Raw genomic sequence first — 17,556 nt, 5'->3', positions numbered from 1 at the left:
TTTCATAGAATCATAGAATGGTTTGAATTGGAAAGGACCTTAAGATCATCTAGTTCAAGCTCCCCTGCCATGGACAGGGACATCTTGCACTAAACCTTGTCGCCCAAGGCTCTGTCCAGCCTGGACTTGAACGCTTCCAGGGATGGAGCTTCACAGCTTTCTCAGGCAACCTTTTCCAGTGCCTCACCACCCTCACAGTAAAGAAATTCTTCCTTGTATCTAACCTAAATCTCCCCTGTTTAAGCCTGAACACATTGCCCCTTGTCCTATTGCTACAGTCCCTGATGAAGAGTCCCTCTCCAGCATCCCTGTAGGCCCCCTTTAGATATTGGAAGGATGCTATGAGATCCAGGCTGAACAGACCCAACTTTGCTAGCCTGTTTTCATATGGGAGGTGCTGTAGCCCCCTTATTATCCTCATGACACGTCTGTTGTTTTTTGTTTGTTTGGGTTTTTTTTTTTAATTAAAGGATTATAAACACATGGGTGAACTTTATTTTGCAGTTAAGGGAACAACCAGGAAAGCAACGACTGCCTGCAGTACTTGTGGTGCCTGGGGTGTTGCCTGTGGTGAAAATGAACCAGGTGTACAAGCAGACTTCCATCACTGCATTGAGTCCTTGATTTATCTTCTCTTTCCTCTCCAGTGAGTTTTTTGTTCTCCTTCACCAATGAATGAATATTCCTGACCACCCCCCATGCCTGGCTCTATCTCTATTTTCAGTGTTTACTCCTCATTCACAAGCTTGACATTTGGACATTCATCACAAACAAGTTCATGAGTCATCTGGAAACATCCAGGACCCAACTGGGTGGTCCTCATCTCCTGATGGCAATTTTATTTCCATTTGCCAGGTGCCTGTCTTACCACTGGCTTGTTCCTGACAACTTCTATGAAGTTTTCTGAATATACCTTTTCAAGTCTAGCTCCAGGTCCACAATGATGTTTGTTCCTTGGAGAATGTTCTGTCTTATTGGCAAGGGTTACCTCCAAACATGAATCAAAAGTCCCCAAAGAAGTGTGAGAAGATGTTTCCATGGGAGCTCTGGTGCCTATCCTTCAGTCCTCCTCACAATATGCATTATACTTCTTCCTCTTCTCATCTGACGGCACCTTACAGGCAGCCCCAGGTCCTGGAACTTTCATGTCCAGGAGTTGTCATGGTTCTTGTCAGGATGGAGCTGCAGCACCAGTTTCTGGTAGGCCTTCTTGATGTCCTTAATGGAGGCGCTGCAGGACATTCCCCAGGATCTTGCAGAAGCGCCTCACGGTGGCAGCCTTCCCACAGAGGCACAGCAGCAGGAGGCAGAAGCAGCCAAGCCGGCTAAGGGCCATGGCGCAGCAACCACGCCTGCCGGGGGAGGCAGCAGCATTTCAGTTCCTGAATGTTGTTTAAAGCTCAACGTAGTCAAAGGGTATCTCTCCAAATACTTAGTGGATCTTGGAGCGGACCTGCATTGTTTTTAAATATCTCCCTTTCCTGTCAAATTGCCTTCCCAAGGAGTGAAAAGAAGCTGATTGCTACAGCTACCACTTTTTTAAGCTTGTGCAGCCAAGAGAAATTTACTATGCAAGGGAAAATGATTTCTTGTGCAGATCACAGATCAATTTTGTCATGAGGTATAGTTCAGTACAAAGAAAAAAGATCATACATGCATAATATTCTGCCTGATATAAAATATAATCTACTTAAAGGACCTGTGTCAAAATGTTAAGTAAAAAAGTTGTCACCAGCAGTGTCTTCTTAACTTTATATTTTAATTTTCACTGTTTTCTCTAATATTTTCTGTTGAATTGTTAAAAGTATTGCACCAGATGTGCTCAGATACATTTAACTGAAGTATGAGAGTTAGTACTGTGGTGCTATTAGAATCTAATTACAAGGTAACAACACCCTTCAAGCAACTGTTTTACCTTCTATAATTAAGAATCTAAAATCTAAGACTACATTCTCATTTTGTCATTCTAATAGCTACTCATTCAAGTAAAGGCTTCTTCTCCCAGTACTGCAGTTCGCCTGCTTAAACATACTTCATGTTTATGGGTGACCAGAATGACAATAACAAGACAATAACAAAATTCTGCCGAAATACTACTCAGTATCCGAGTTGGTTGCAGCATCCTTTGGGAAGGTCAAACATTGCTGTGTTCTCACCTCAGCTGAGCTAACACATTCCCTTCTGGAATTAGGAAGAACAATAATGGGCTAGAGGTTTGAATGAGTTTATTCTAACTGACTGAAATGGATGACTCATAGGAAACAAATAATGGTAGAAAGAGGGATTAAAATGAGGAAGAATAACAGAAACTCTATTTGTGACAAGTTGCAAGGATCGAGATGCTGCATTTGTGTTCCAATTTGCAGGCATAAGATTCACATTTACAAAAGCAAATTAGTTACTAATTGACATCCTTATTGGAAGCCGAAGTGAAGATACCAATGGCTGAGTGGAGAATGGAACCAAAACCTATGCAATCTGTCCATCTAGAATATAGTCAAGACTTACTGAAGATATACTTGCAAAAAATACTCAGATTGTATTCCTCTTTTATGTGAATTATTTCACTTATATTTAATTGGATTTGGTTCAGTGGAAATAGGTATGGAAAAATAGGTGGCTGCATCCTGCCAAGGCCAGTTTTCAAACTGATTTTATCTACTGTTCTTTATTCAGTAAATAATGAGCTTAAGAAAGAGTGCCATTGTCATATAATATGCTGTAATACACTTCCTCCCCCCTTTTGATTAGAGATCTTTAGTTTCAATACATATTTTATTAGTTTTCTTCAAATCTATTTATTCAAGCCTAATATGCAACCATTAACCCTCTTCTATACTTGTAACTGGTCTTTAATCCAGTGCTATGAGGGGAAAAAAAACCAACTTTTATTCCATTTAACTTACTCCATCCAAAGAAAGGTGGGAGGCTCCAAGCCAAAGAGTACAGCCAGACTCCTACCAGGATTATTAGGGCCTTCTTCTTAGACATCACTCCAACAGAAGCCAGAGGTTTTGTGATGACAAAATATCTGTCCAAGGCAATCACCATCAAAGTGATCATAGATGTAATGCCAAAAAGAGCTCCGCAGAAGGCATACAGCTCACAGCCTTTCAATGAAGATGACAGAAGTAGCAGTGAAATTAATCTACCATGCTAATTAATTTCTGGGATAGTTCAAGACTGCATTTCTTGTGAACAAATGTCTTCTGGAATTTGTAAAGCAATGGAAGTTCACTTTTCCTGCAGTTGGAATGCTGTCTCAAAGCTGCTGTCTATCTTGCCAATTACGTTATTTGTGGAGGTAAATTTCAAAGATTTTGTTTGCTTGAATTGCTGGAAACAGTGACACTTACCATGTTTTTACTCACTGATTTCTGATGTTTCTAGTGGGATAATTTTAACATTCCATTAGTGGCTTGTTTAACTCCAGTCTACTGCAGCTCCAGTAGAAATGGATGTTTTTTTAGTTATTTTTTTAGTTTTTAGTAGCTATTAGTAGTTATAGCTACTTTGATATCATAGAACCATTTACATTTCAAGGTCAGCATAGCTGAAGCAAATATGCAGACTATGAGTATATTAATGAGTGATTCTGCTGAAGTAAATATGCAGACTATGACTACATTAATGAATTATTTTAATTATTGAAACAGCCTAGTGATTAAAAGCAGTGGTTTGGGGTTTCATTTTAACGTGTATACTTGAACCCTTTGTGGAACTAGAAAAACTGCTTTTGGTCATCAGAGATCAAAATAGCAACATTACCTCTCTGACCTTCTTGTCTGTTGATACGTGTTCAAGAAGCAAGAATGAAGGCACCTTCATTCTGCATCTTTCTGCATAGGAAATGTTCTGTTAATATTTCTGTTGTTAAAACTCACTTTTGCCAAGCTTTCTTGCCTCACTTTGCCAAGTGCCAGTCCCAGAGCAGGTTATTTAGAAGAGCTTTTAAGCTGGTGTGTTGTGGGATGGCGTTGCTCATAACTTCAGAGCTAAGGTATGACATAACTGGCGAAGAATTCTGGCAAGAAGACTAGTCCTGTGCCTTATCTACCTCATGTATGTAATTTTCCTCTTCCTGGTGGGACTGTTATTTATTGCACACAGGCAAAAATGTTCAAAGAAACATTTGTGTCAACACTGAAACAATGTTGAAAAATGTTCTCAACATTTCAAGTGGACCTGAGGAAAAGGAAATAACAGTTTAGCTGCCACTATGATAAGAACATACTTAGTGATAATCTTATAAAGAATATATACAAACCTTTCTCACCAAAAATCCAGCGTTTGTGGAAGCTGTTGGTGAAAAAAACTGGAGACTGTGTAATGGACATCAGGAAGTCACTAATAGCTAGATTGATGATGAATATGTTGGCTGGAGTCTGAAGGCTCCTACTCCTAAAGAGAGCAGAAGAAATACTACTACACACTGCTGCACTGTTAATTACATTGTTGCTCTTTCCTGTGAGCTTTGTCAGCTTCACAAATACCAAGGCACACTCTATTCAGTAAACTAGAGCAGAGTGCTTCTCATTTCCTTCACAAAAGAACATAAGCAAGGCTGTTTTATACCTTTATATTCCTGTGCACTTTAGAGGATTCACAGCTCAGTGACGGGGATAAACTGTATTGTTCTTTAAATATTCTGACCCAGTGCACTGCGTGTCCATGATTAACAGGAAATTAAAGTGATGTACTCTATGGATTTCTGGATCTATGTCATTTTAAGCAGGGGGAGGGGAGTGCATTTCCCACTACTGATAAAACCAGCAGTGACAAATACAGGGATTAAGCAAACTCACATGCACCACATCAAGCATTTTGGTTTACATCCATTCTTCTCTGCAACACTCATTTCACTGCCCAGACACTAACTTTAAACAGATCAATAGCCATCCTTCAGTGTATCCTGCTTGTATATGTTATTCACAGTATTGTAGTATAGTGTTCTAAGGGGTGCACATAAAAGCTCAACTGAGAACTCCTCAGCTTGCCGTCTCTGTGTAGCATTTTAGCTCCTTTCTCTAATTTTCAATATGAGACACAATTGAAAAATACCAGCGTAAATGATGCGTTCTTCGCACTGATCCAGAATCAATTGATAGGGCTACTGTAACCTATTTGCAGTTTAGGAGCAAGAAGTTATTAGTAGATGCTTATGGGCCACTTGTATTTGTTCGGTAGTCTGCAAAGTTACTGAATATATTTCTGTTTCAGGCAGCTGGTTGTCTTACAGTTTGCCATTACTTGAGACAGCTTTGTAGGCATCAGACGTGTTGTCCAAACTTCTGATGTATTTATTACTTTGCAATCAATATCTCTTTTCTGTCTTTGTAACGTCTTCAAATGAAGACAAATGTCCTTCAGTGGAACTGCAACTGCCATGACTGGATGTCCTGTATGGGACCAGCCAAAGAGCTAAGGAGCTCAGGTACTTCATGCTCACATATATGGTCTGCATGCCAACACCTAGTCTGTTTTTAAGGCCATATCTTTCATGCTGAAGTGTTGGTATCTACTATGAGTGCACATACTGAAACCTGCCATTTAATGCACCACATAAATATAGGCTCGACACCCAGCCTACTTTCACCCACACTCCAGTGATTCAAGTTAACACAGCCAAACTATCATATAATTGCTGTTATTTTAGTTTTTACATTTGTTCCCGAAGATCAATAATGAAGTAGAAGCTCACTGGCCTGGACATTGTGCCAATGCTCTGCCCAAGTGTGACAAAACAGAAACAGGATGGCAGAACAGGAATGGTGAAAGTATCACATTGTTGTCAGAGACCCAGTTTCCTTCAGATATAAAAGCTGGATTGTGGCTTTCGTTAAAAGGAAATAAGCCAAGTGTTAGAAAATGTGAAAACAAGAGACATGACAGTAAGGAACAGAGTGGGAAAAGAAACTGAGTAGTAAGCAGCACTTCTAAAATAGAGAAGGTATGTGGGAGACACAGGTGCAAAACTTCCCATCAGTCCAGTGCAGACACAATTCAGCCAATAGAAGAAAAAAAAATTCACTGGGTGGTTTTTGCTTTGGCTGCTTTTCTATTGCTTGACATATCTGTGATTCTTTGCAGTTTTACTAAGAGTTTTCCTGTGGCTACAGCAGTGTCTCTTGGTGTATTTTACTATGTCTGGATAGTAGTCTGATGGTACGTTGACTGTGCTGCATTTGCAGAGCACAGTCAAGGTACTGTTAATGTTCATAAATCTGAGTATTTAAAAAAAAATCCAAAAGACAGATACCTGCAGAAAGCATAGATGACCAGGAAATTACCCAGAGTTCCTGTGATTCCCACAATAAGAACAACTACTCCAATTGTATAGTGGGCATGGTCTGGGACATCCACTGTAGGAAAGGCACCAGGCACATCTTGCACTGTCATCTTCTGTGGAGTAAGCAAGAGGTCACAGATATATCAGACTTTACTGAATAAACTGGCATATGCTTCTCTAGAGGAGGAAATGGTCAAGAATGCAAAAAAGCAGCAAGCAAAAAAAAAAAAGTTAATTGCTTTTAAATCACATCTACTGTTGATCATCTTCAGGAGACAAATATGCCATCAGCAGTGCAAAGGTCAAAGGGCTGTTTATATATTTACTGTTGGTTTAGAATGTTGATGAAGAAACACAATCAATTTTCTCCCTATAGAAAGATAAGGATATAGAGAACTGAAAAGAGACAGGAGGGGACCCTTTTCATTGCATCTGACATCAAGTAATGCAGTGCTAAACAAGTAAGTTTTCTGTAGTTTTCATTTCAGGGGCGTTTCTGTACCTGTGAAGTACAGTTTCTGTGGATGAATATGCATTTATTTCTTTAGTAGTATGGCTATTTCAATTCTCCTGCTGAGTAACACTGAATTGTGAGCTGCTCTCAAGACTCAGTTACCAAAAGCCTGGCAACATTCAGCAAGAGTTCCTTGGAAACTAAATTAAGGATCAGAAAAACTAAACCACAAATCCTGTGTACCTTATGCATGGTTTCCATACCAGTTCAGTTTTTGCTCTACACTGAATTAGGGTATTATGCTGTCTGTGAAGTATGTGACAAATCACTTGATGAAAGCATATGTGTCTTAATCAACTAATAACTTACAGCAAAATTTAGTAGCCAAGTCTGAAGACTACAGCATTTTAAACAATAATTTAAAAACATTTTTTGGTTACTTATCAGAAGCCATGAACACATTTTAAGCTGAGTGACCCCAGATTACTAATGAAGCAAACAATAAGGCTGCATCCAGGAAACAGGATGACCTGATAGACCTTGAAGAGAACAGCTGTCCAAACCATCACTGTTCTGCTACCTTTTGCCATAAGGTCAGGCAGGGAGACTTACAAACATTCACTTCTGTGCAACTGCCACTGTCCTCGACGTGTCTTGGCATCAGCTCCAACCACCTAATGGAGTCATGACAAATATCAAGTCCTGTCCTCACTCATCTGCATGGACAGATCCTGTCTGTTCTTCATAGCCAGGCTTACCTCATCAAGGGTGGCAGTCAATGTGGAATGGCATGCCAACGCCACTGCTCATAGCTCAAGCCTGCAAGATGCAGCCATGGCATTCCTCAGCTGCTGAGCTACAAGAATCACACAAGGATTGAGAAATGCATGGGAAATGTTTTGAATCATTTGTAGCCTCCCTACTATGAACACTTGTCAACTTGGCTGTGGCCTAGGATCCAGGACAAGTGAATTGCCTGTATCAAGGTCTGTGCCTTTATCAAGATTAAATAGTGCTATGAGGCTGTATATGTTCTTTTGAATTGTAAATACTGGCAGGTGGTGGTACAGCTGTCATATGCAGTCATTCCTTCCCAGGAAAAGGAAGGTTGCTGGTACGAAAGGAGGAAAGTCCACATGGGTAGACATGAAGTTCTCCCTTTTATGCTGCGGTTGTTTATGCAGTAGTTGATATTTGCAGTCAGAGTGCAACTCAGAAATGCCTTTGACAATACCCCAGTTACCAAAGGAAATGGTTATTTTCAGACAATAGAGGCAGACATTACTTCTGAATACATCTGTGAAATTGGGCAGAAGTTATGAGAGTGTATATTTAAAACAAGGGTGGCAATACCAGGAGTTGAACCCCAGGACTGTTTGGAAATCTGGAAGAGGTTGTCTTTGCTTGTATGCTGAAGATTTGCCCACAACAATCCTCAACAACTAGAAAGCACTCCCTGGGTTTGTGCATTAGCAGCAATAAGATGCTGGACAAATACCGTGAGCTTAGAGAAAGATGTGGATATGGCTGTTACTGTAATTGGAGCAGGAGGTTGAAGTTGATATACTAACTGAATAACAGTATCATGGCATTTGTTGTTCAGGTTCCTCTACCAAATTGTAGGTTGGCGTCACATCATCAACAACAGTGGGCATCTTGCCTAGTTAGAAATTGCTGTGCCTAACACACTGCCAGTAAAATAACCCCAAAAATCCCACACTAATAGCAAGCGGAGAGGGAGAGTCTGAGATAAAAGTGTTTCAAATAAATGAGATTGGGTGTTCCTTGGTTTGTTTTGGGTTTGTTTGGGTTTTTTGTTGTTTTTTTTTTCCTTAGGTTGTGGCTCAAACATATTTTAACTGCTGTTCTAAAGAGAGTTCATGATGATTATTAATGGAATGGAGATTTCTGATGTTTTTTCCTGTAGTTATCCATTTAATCAGAACTGGATCAAGGTAGCAGAAATGAAGCAACTAAAGGAGCTTGTTTTGGCTACAGAGAACAGATTAAAGTGGTTTTAATTTGAATTGAATTTATGGAGAACTAAGGACAAGGAAAAATTTAAAAGGTAAATATAAATACACAGGAAAATCAGAAGAGAGAAAAGGTTATTTAAGGGACAGTAGAAGACTATAAATTTACTTGCTCAGGAATAAAACAAGTTCAGAATCAACAAAAATGTCAAGTGTGAAAAAAATAAAGGAATAACGTAGTGGAGCCATGATAGAACATAAGTACTATTAAATATATGGGGGGAATAAATACATGGGAGGAAAGAGGAACAAATTCACATTTTAGCGTGGACTTCCTGTTGGCTTGGGATTTTTACCACAGGGTCCAATTCTGACTACTCTCTAAGAGGGAAAAGTCATTTATTAAAAAAAGTAATTTCAGTGCTTTTGTTGGAAATACAGAGCTGCTTCAAAGTTTCTTTAAGGCAAAGAGAAGTACTGGTTGACTGACAAGGCATAAATAAGACCTGACCCCTTCAAGTTCATCACTAAGTTGCATGCATACTGCTTCCTTACTAGAAAATGAAAACACGTGCCTGTATCACCCTTAGTTGCAGATCTTCTACAGGAATTGTACTTCAAAATAAAGGACAAGGAGAAAAAGATAGTGCTTGAAGAAATCAGGTCAGCAGCTTAATAAAAAAATCAGACAATTCCCAAAGCTTTTCTCTATTCAGTTTCTCCAGCAGATGGGTCTTATTTAGCCTCTGTCTTCTGTTTTCACCCCATGGTATGAGTATTTGGTTGGCAGGGAAGAATAAAACCCCGCTGTTGCAATTTCCACTGTAGCTATTGTTCAACCAAGAGGTTGGACATTTTCCAGGGGATGGACAAATGGGCCACAGCTTTCCTGAGTCAACAAGATACTTGCACCTGAGGCTCTAGACCACTGGGTGCCAGTATACTCACAGACCAGCTGTGCTGCAGGTGGCTTGGGTCGGTATTCATTCTGTAGGAAGCAATTCATTGGGAAGCACCAGCTTCCTGAGAGTCAATATAAACATTGCACATTTCTCAAGCAAGCATAAAATGGTCATGGAAGCTGTAGAGGACATCAAGGAAGTAACTGTAATGTAACAAAATTTCCTTACAGTAAGTACTGAAAGTCAGTTGGAGAACATATTGTAGCCAAGGACATCATTTTAGTCAAGCTTAAAAGCAAGGTTTATCATAGAATTATAGAATAGTTAGGTTTGGAAAGGACCTTAAGATCAACAAGTTCCAACCCCCCTGCCATGGCAGGGACACCTCCGTCTAAACCATATCACCCAAGGCCTCTTCCAACCTGGCCTTGAATAATACTGTTTTAGTATGTGAAAAATGGCCTTTCACTAGAACTGTAAAATAATTTGTGTTCTTAATCTCCAATAGGCATATAATTTATTATTTATTTACACCATAGTTTTGCATAATCAGATAATTTTGGTGTCATCAGGAACTTGGAAAGTGCCACACTGATTCAGAGCACCGTTCCTGACAAAACACTAGCCTGCCTTTAGCCACAACTGGGTGTTTCACAGAGCTTCAAAACATGCATAGTGAGCAGTGATGTGGGAATTTAATTTTCACTATAGAGTCTTAGCAGTTAATTTGTACCCTAAACCAGGCTTACTGTCCATTTGAAAGGATAATCTTAGAGGAGGATATTTTTATTCTCCAGATATAGGTGTAATCCTTTTCTAAATCCTTTGCCTCAATAGAGTTAGTGGCAGGAAGTTAAGAAGTTCTGAAGTTGCCCTACATTAGTGTGTTTCCTTCCAGCAGGTTTAAGTATATCTTTGTGAAAACACTAGAATCGAGGGAAACAGCTAGGTTTAATGCAGTCTACTTTCTTAAAATGTTCACTGTTCTCCCTAAGGAAATGCTTGTCTACTGCCTGCAACAAAACAGCTGAAACAGAACTGACCACGTTTTCAGTTACCATTCAGTAAATTTGACTGAGACTTACAAATTTAAGATGTTTTTTGGGAGTTTGGAGAAGAGGGAGCATTTGATAGATAAATAGGTCTAAGTCCTTTCTGTTCTGGCCTTGTCTGTGGAGGCTGCAGCACAACATGGAGCCTCATTCTATATCTATGACCTGTTGCCCCAGCTGGTTACAAGGGAAGCAGAATTCTTTCTGGAGGGCCAGTCTGAGGAGCAGCCTGCTTCTTCAGGAAGAGAACAGTGCACTGTCATTTCTGCTAAGGCTTGGTGCAAGCAGGGTGTTGTGGCTTAAGCACTGAACCCAGGACACAGAGAACGGGGTAAAAATGAATCAGCCACAGAGAACATCAGTGTAGGGCAGAACTTCACCATGATGTTTGTTAAGACCCTGCAAGACGCTGCTCTGAAGAGAGTTAAAAGGCTAAAGGAATTCCTTTGCAGTCCAGGACAAAACAGTGATTCCTAAGTGATTTACCCAGGTTAGAAGAAATTCTAGATCAGATACAAAACCCAGGAACATTTGACACCTGCATCTATTCTGTCTTGGGAATCTGTTTATTATACACATCTTCATAAAGAGACAACTCTTAGTTATTTTGTAATCTACTAAAAAACCCCAAACAAGCAAAAAAACCCACCAAACATCAAAACCAAAACACAACAAACCAACACAAACCAAAAAAACCCCCCAAACTAGCTTAGAATAACTTTTAGCAGAGAACATACCATTTTCAAAAGGACAACACACAAACAATGCAGTTCAACTATTACTGTGGAAAAAAAAGCACCCTGTTTTCAAAGTAAGAAAAAGTTCATATCACTTAACTAACTGTCCACTTGGAAATGTTGGTTGGTGAAGTTCTACTAAAGCTAACAGTGTTGATGGTAGGAGCAAAGCCATGAATGTAAATACTTATACTGAACATAAAACCATGTTTGATATAGCCCACTCCTCATGTTCTCCCAATGGCAAGAGTATAAAGCAAGGTTTAGTTTATACTTACAGGGGAAGCAGAAATCCTCATAAGGTCATTTGGTGATTTTAACATATTTCAGTGCTGGTTCTGATTGATTAATCGATTTTTATTTTTGTGTGTGTGACATTGTCTCAAAAGCCAGGAACAGAAGAACAGAAAAGACTAGGACAAGGACTTTTTTCAGCTACCTCTGCCTGGACATTGGATGGATTGTATCTAATTTGGTGTAAAACAACACAAGGAAAGGGGCATAGGGACTGTTATGTCACTGCTTTTATGAATTCATCTGACTTCAGACTGTAGGCATTGGTATTGCAGACTGAAAGCTTCAATGGAACAGAGCCCAGTTCCAAAACATAACAAGTTTTGACAGTCCCACATTGATTTTGGCAATGTATCAAGTTTCTTTGTTCTTAATTTTCCTACAAATACAGGTAAGGAAGTGGCTTATTTACACAGTAGGACGTCTACAACCAATGGTAGCATTAGGCCTTTTACATTACAGCAAATCATACAGTTTAGAAAAATTATCAGAATAGAAATACTGTAATTTCCTAGGTTTCTAGGGGCAGTGTTGGTACTGCCTACCTAAAAGGGACTTTGAACAACTGGTAACACTTATTTTTCTTTACAGTTCCTTGCCCTGATTTCTGAGCTTGCCTCTGTAAGCGCTTGCTCTGTGATGACAGGCAGCACAAAGAGGAGTGTAATCCCACCTCAATTATGGTTTCAGCAGGGTGACGCCAACTGCTAAGCCCTCTTTCCAGTAGACAGCAGGACTTTCCTTAGATGATGCTTTTCCTGTTGAGCAATTTGGATAGCAGATTTTGTATCCTATCTTCCGGATTTAATGTCAACCATAAGCAGCACTTATTGCTTTCAGTCCTGAAATTCTCTTAAACCAATCTTTGTGTCAAATTAAAATGCAAAACTTTAAAAATACACACACTTGGCCTGGAGAGAGGAAAGAGACAGCTATTTATGTTTTTTCAGCAGAATAAGGAAAAAAATCAATTTCTGATTTTCTGATGTAAGTCACTCTGTCCCCAGAATCCTTTTCTGTTTTTCCATGTGCTCTCCAGCCCCTGTTATCCCTGCCTGCTATGTTCCGCTGTACTCTTTTTTATGTTATCCATCTAATTTAGTTTTTAAGCGCCTTGGCTCAGGACACTTCTCTGTTTATCTTTCTGTAAGACACTGCACAAATCCAGTTTTTATTAAAATATAAATAACCAGACTGCATTTTTACTATGCAAATACTAAAATATTTACTGATCCTTTATTATAAATTAGGATCAAACTGAAAAACTCAATCCAACATCCTATATGCATAAAATCTTCTGGAGTGTTTGTGTTGAAACTTGAACACAGTTTTGAAGTGTCTACTGTGTTATGTGGGCCATGCCAAAATACCTGGTATGACCGCATCAAGAATTTAAGCTGAATTTCAGATTTGGAAAACTTTTAAAATTAGCTTGTTTAAAGTATTTTGTTCTTTACTTTTAAACAGACTTCTGTGTAAACAACAGGTGAACAAAACTGTGTCGTTCTAATAGTAGGCTGAGGTACGCAACAGGGAAAGGACTTCTGACTTCTTTGGTTTGGGCTTGTGGGTGGGAATGGAGAATATTTTTAGCCAGCCCAAAGGAATTTGATCCTGAAATGTCTTCACAGTAGAGTCTCACCTTCACACCTCTAAGGAAATTTTCTTTCTGTTTAGTACTTAACAGCTGAGAAAGAGCGTTGATAGAACTTACCTGAAAGCCTTCTGAACAGATCTCTTGGGTAACTGCAAATAACGACTCTTTAACATTTACACTCCACTTACAGACTGTTACAGAAATTAGGGGGATTTACATCTTGAATAGTAACACAAGACAGCATTGTGTTTAATTACTAAACAGCTGTTTAATGCTCAAGAACCTGTTGTTTTGACAGTTTGCAACGTATTTGGTGTGCTTTGCCATTAGCCCTTCCTCCCGATCTTCTACCCCCGTTAACTCTGCTGAAAAACCCTACCTCTACAGTCCTTTTTGCGGTAAATAAGTAGTAAAAGGAATCAAAAGAAGATATTACAGTTTTCATTAGGTTGTTCATTATGACATTACAGCAACGAATGTGTACATGCACCTTAAATGTCCATTTACAGTTCCACAAATGCCAGCTTTGCCAGCAGAACTACTTGCTACAGCTTTTAGTGACAGAAAACACTTACTGTTGGGGCTCTAAGCAGCAGCTCCGTCAGTGTGTAGGCATTGGCTTCCAAGTCATTCCAGGTGTTGAAGGACTCCACAGTTTTGGTGCAGTTAGGGTCCTCAGAGGGACAAGAGATCTCCTTTGAATGGGCTGACTATTCACATGAACAAAATCTAAGAAAAAGAAAGAAAAGCTCTCCTCTGAATTTAGTCAGCCAATTTACCTTTTTATGTGTATGTAAAGCAGATTGTTAGATTCTCTGGAATAACGTGAGGTCCAGTGCAGAGTTTCCCACTAGAGTTTCAGATTGCTTCACTCCATCTTCAGCTTAGCAAAGGGCAGCAGCAGCAGCTTCCACTTAAATACAGGAGGCAGCAGGGTCTGCACATGCCCAGTTTGAAGATTATTCCATGCAGATTCCAGCTGCACTTTAATGAAAGTATATAAAACTAATGCTGACTTAAAAGTGCTGTTTTCTTTTCTGCCATTGACAGTTATGTGTCTGAATTATAATGCTATATCCATATTATCCACGTGTGAAGACAAACAAGTTAAAAGATTGACTTCACTGTCTGTTGTAAATATTAGACTTCACTGATCATTTTCACTGTACTGGTAAATCAGTTTTTTGTAGTCTGCTTTTAAAGAAGATGTATGTGTACAGTTCTGCTGAAATTGGCTGAACTCAGATTCTGATATTTAACAATGTGCTTATGTGCACTTCTGTCTTGTAGAATTTAGGTCACAGTTGGTCCACTTCTAAAAATAAACAAAAAATAGGGATAAAACCCACTGACATCATCTTTTTCAGCTCTTCAGTTAAAAAAAATAAATAAAAACACAAAACCCCAGGCAAATACCTTAGGCAGAGAACAGCAAATAACCACTTCTTTCAAAAGTCGTCTGCTTTCTTTTCCAGTTGTGTTTAGTTAGTGTGTACATGAACAGATTCTTCTTCACACAAATCTTCCTTTGCACTGCACTATGCAAAGAGATGCGAATTGCTGTATTCGCAGTTGAAGGCCCATTACTGTGGTAAGTGAAGTTTAATTGCAATAGAGAATTAAGCACAGAGTGTGAAAAGCTGTTCCAGCAGATAGTGCAGCCTGAATATCACAGAGTTTAGACCTTCCACCCACTGTAAAAATAACCCAAATGAAAGCTATTAGCTTCACTGCAGTTGATAATAAAAACAGATGGTGTGAACTGTTCCTGGAGGCCCTTGTGAGAAGGTTGTTGTATCAGTAGGATCTGTATTCCTCCACCTTTGCATGTATTCCCATTCTCATGCACTTTTCCTTAAGTTGGCACTTACACAATCTAACCTTAGACTGGGGGAAAACAGACTGCATTTCATTGCACGAACAGGTGCTGTGCCTCTGTATGAAAGGCCCTCATCTACAGTGTTGCAATTACCTTTCCTTGATAGTCATTCAAGGCATGTAGCATTTACTTTGTGTCACCAGGCTACTGTGCATTAACCAAAGGAGACACTTCTTAGACTCTACAAGCACTCAAACTGTGAGATCTTAAAAATAATTATTAGGAGACTTGTGAAAGGCAGAGAGATTTCATCGAGTATCTCTACCCTTCAGTGTTAGGTAGGCACGCCCAACCCATATTTAAACTATCTGTGGCAGAACTGATCCCAGAGGTGGCTAATCACTGACAATTTTCAACATTATCAATGTCTGAAATTTTGTGGTCATTTTCTAGGGTGTGCTCTTCCCCTTTTCTCTATGTGTGGCATCAGACACTTGAATATCAGGACAATAGTGGATATGACATTAATGGTATGAACTTCAAAAGACACTGATGTGAACTCCAGATCAAACCCTGTATTCCTGGATACACAGTGCTTGCATGCAGCATGCTGTAGGTGTGAAGCAGCAAACAATGGTGTTGGACATCTTGACAGGAGACTTTCGGAAGGTAATTTTGCATTTTACTACTAAAAAGGTGGGAGTCATTACAAAAAGCCACAACGTGAAACTGTCAAAAGCTTGTACTTTATTCAACTTAAGCTTATCAAGGGAATAGAGCAGAAAATATATTTTCATTATGAAGTGCAAAGAAAAAAGGCAATGGGAGATTTGTGTGAACTTCATGTTCAGAGAAGTTCCATACAGTTACATTGTGCTCTTATCAGACTGATAAGATACAAAGTTTGAGACATACAGTCTTCAAGGACAGGCATAAATACTAGGTCAGAGGTGTTCCCTGACTTGGCATTCTAATTTTCTTTGCTCAAATCCACTTAGTTTTCTGCTTTATGTCTTAGTTTTGTGCAATGCCAACACTCATTCTCTTTACATACAGCTTGTACATTAAGTTTTTCTTTTCCCTTGGTCACAGATTACATTTTTCTTCCTTCTTATTTCCTATCATCTTAACAACAACTCAGTGCACTGAAAATATTTCCTTTCCAATTAGCCGGGAAGCATTCAATTTAGGTATTGTTAGGGAAGCCCATAATATATCTGGCAGAGTCATCAAATCATGGAATAAATGTAGTCTTTTTTAAAGTAAATCGGACATTATAGAAACCATGTATCTTCTTGATTCATTAGATTTGATGGTGTCGTGATTTCCAGATAGAATAATTAGATTAGTACAGCAGTTCTCAAGAGTATATTATAGAAGAATATGCAGTATAAAGGAGAGAAAGGAAGTTTTCCCAGTGAGAAGTGGATGCTAGTCCAAAGATTTGATTTGATACCCTTCTTTAGCCTCTGGGGCCTGTTTTTCTGAACGGTAAGCATTTGCAAGCTAGAGGCTAAATTGTTTCTGAAAATTCGACCCTAACACTAAGATTCATGTCCAATGGAAATGTTCTCATATGATTACAGTTGTCTGATCCTGTGTTATAGCCAATTGCTAGAGGCAATTCAGCTGACCTATTTTCTGTGCAATGCATCAGCTTCCATGGAAGGCAGTCATGTCCTAGAACTTCGGAAGGTGTGAAGTATGAAACATCTCATTCTCTGTACCTAGGGTCTGGGAATTCAGAAAAAAAGATATAAAAATAGAAAATCATTCACAGAACTTTTCTCTCAGATTTACTTTTGGTTTATATGCAGTATTTTGTTTATATGCAAGTATTACACTGCAAATAAAAGACAGACCAGGGACAATGTGGGCCCTCTCCAGAAGCTATCAGGAGAACTGGCTACCCTGGATTTGGAGAATCTGAGGTTCTTAATGACTTCTTTGCCTCAGTCTTCACTTGCAAATGCTCTGACCACACCACCCAAGTCTTGTAAGGCAGATGCAGAGACTATGAGAATGAAGACCTTAGGCCCACTGTAGGAGAGGATCTGGTTCCAGACCATCTTAAGAACCTGAATGTACACAAGTCCATGGGATCTGATGAAATCCATCCACGGGTCCTGAAGGAGCTGGCAAATGAAGTTGCTAAGCCTCTGGCCATCATATTTGAAAAATCATGGCAGTCAGGTGAAGTTCCCAATGATTGGAAAAAGGGAAATATAACCCCCATTTTCAAGAAGGGGAAAATGGATGACCCGGGGAATTACAGACCAGTCAGTCTCACCTCTGTGCCTGGCAAAATCTTGGAGCAGATTGTCCTGGAAAGCATGCTAAGGCACATGAAAAACAACAAGGTGCTTGGTGACAGCCAGCATGGCTTCACCAAGGTGAAATCCTGCCTGACCAATATGGTGGCCTTCTATGATGGGGCTA

The 17,556-nt window shown here is 39.4% G+C and overlaps 1 protein-coding gene, 1 long non-coding RNA gene and 1 pseudogene across 4 annotated transcripts in view; 1 reads left to right on the top strand and 2 right to left on the bottom strand.

Moving 5' to 3' along the window:
- OPN4 (opsin 4) overlaps window positions 1–16,242 on the bottom strand; it is a 31,037-nt gene extending 14,795 nt beyond the window's left edge. Inside the window, 6 exon segments of the mRNA XM_061373796.1 lie at window positions 2,907–3,110; window positions 4,268–4,401; window positions 6,260–6,399; window positions 13,874–13,992; window positions 13,995–14,027; window positions 16,215–16,242. Of these exon segments, the coding sequence (XP_061229780.1) occupies window positions 2,907–3,110; window positions 4,268–4,401; window positions 6,260–6,399; window positions 13,874–13,992; window positions 13,995–14,027; window positions 16,215–16,242 (658 nt within the window).
- LOC133223216 (uncharacterized) overlaps window positions 1–17,556 on the top strand; it is an 88,453-nt gene that overhangs the window by 27,525 nt on the left and 43,372 nt on the right. The gene's annotated exons all lie outside the window — the stretch shown is intronic.
- LOC133223211 (dnaJ homolog subfamily B member 11-like) lies at window positions 458–1,365 on the bottom strand (annotated as a pseudogene).

Source organism: Neopsephotus bourkii, unplaced genomic scaffold, assembly GCF_033783945.1.
Source record: "Neopsephotus bourkii isolate Nb327-2 ecotype Australia unplaced genomic scaffold, CSIRO-AGI_Nbou_v1 NB_1634, whole genome shotgun sequence".
Lineage (NCBI taxonomy): Eukaryota > Metazoa > Chordata > Aves > Psittaciformes > Psittacidae > Neopsephotus > Neopsephotus bourkii.
The sequence above is the reverse complement of the archived record's forward strand: the minus strand, read 5'-3'. Positions and strand labels throughout refer to the sequence as shown.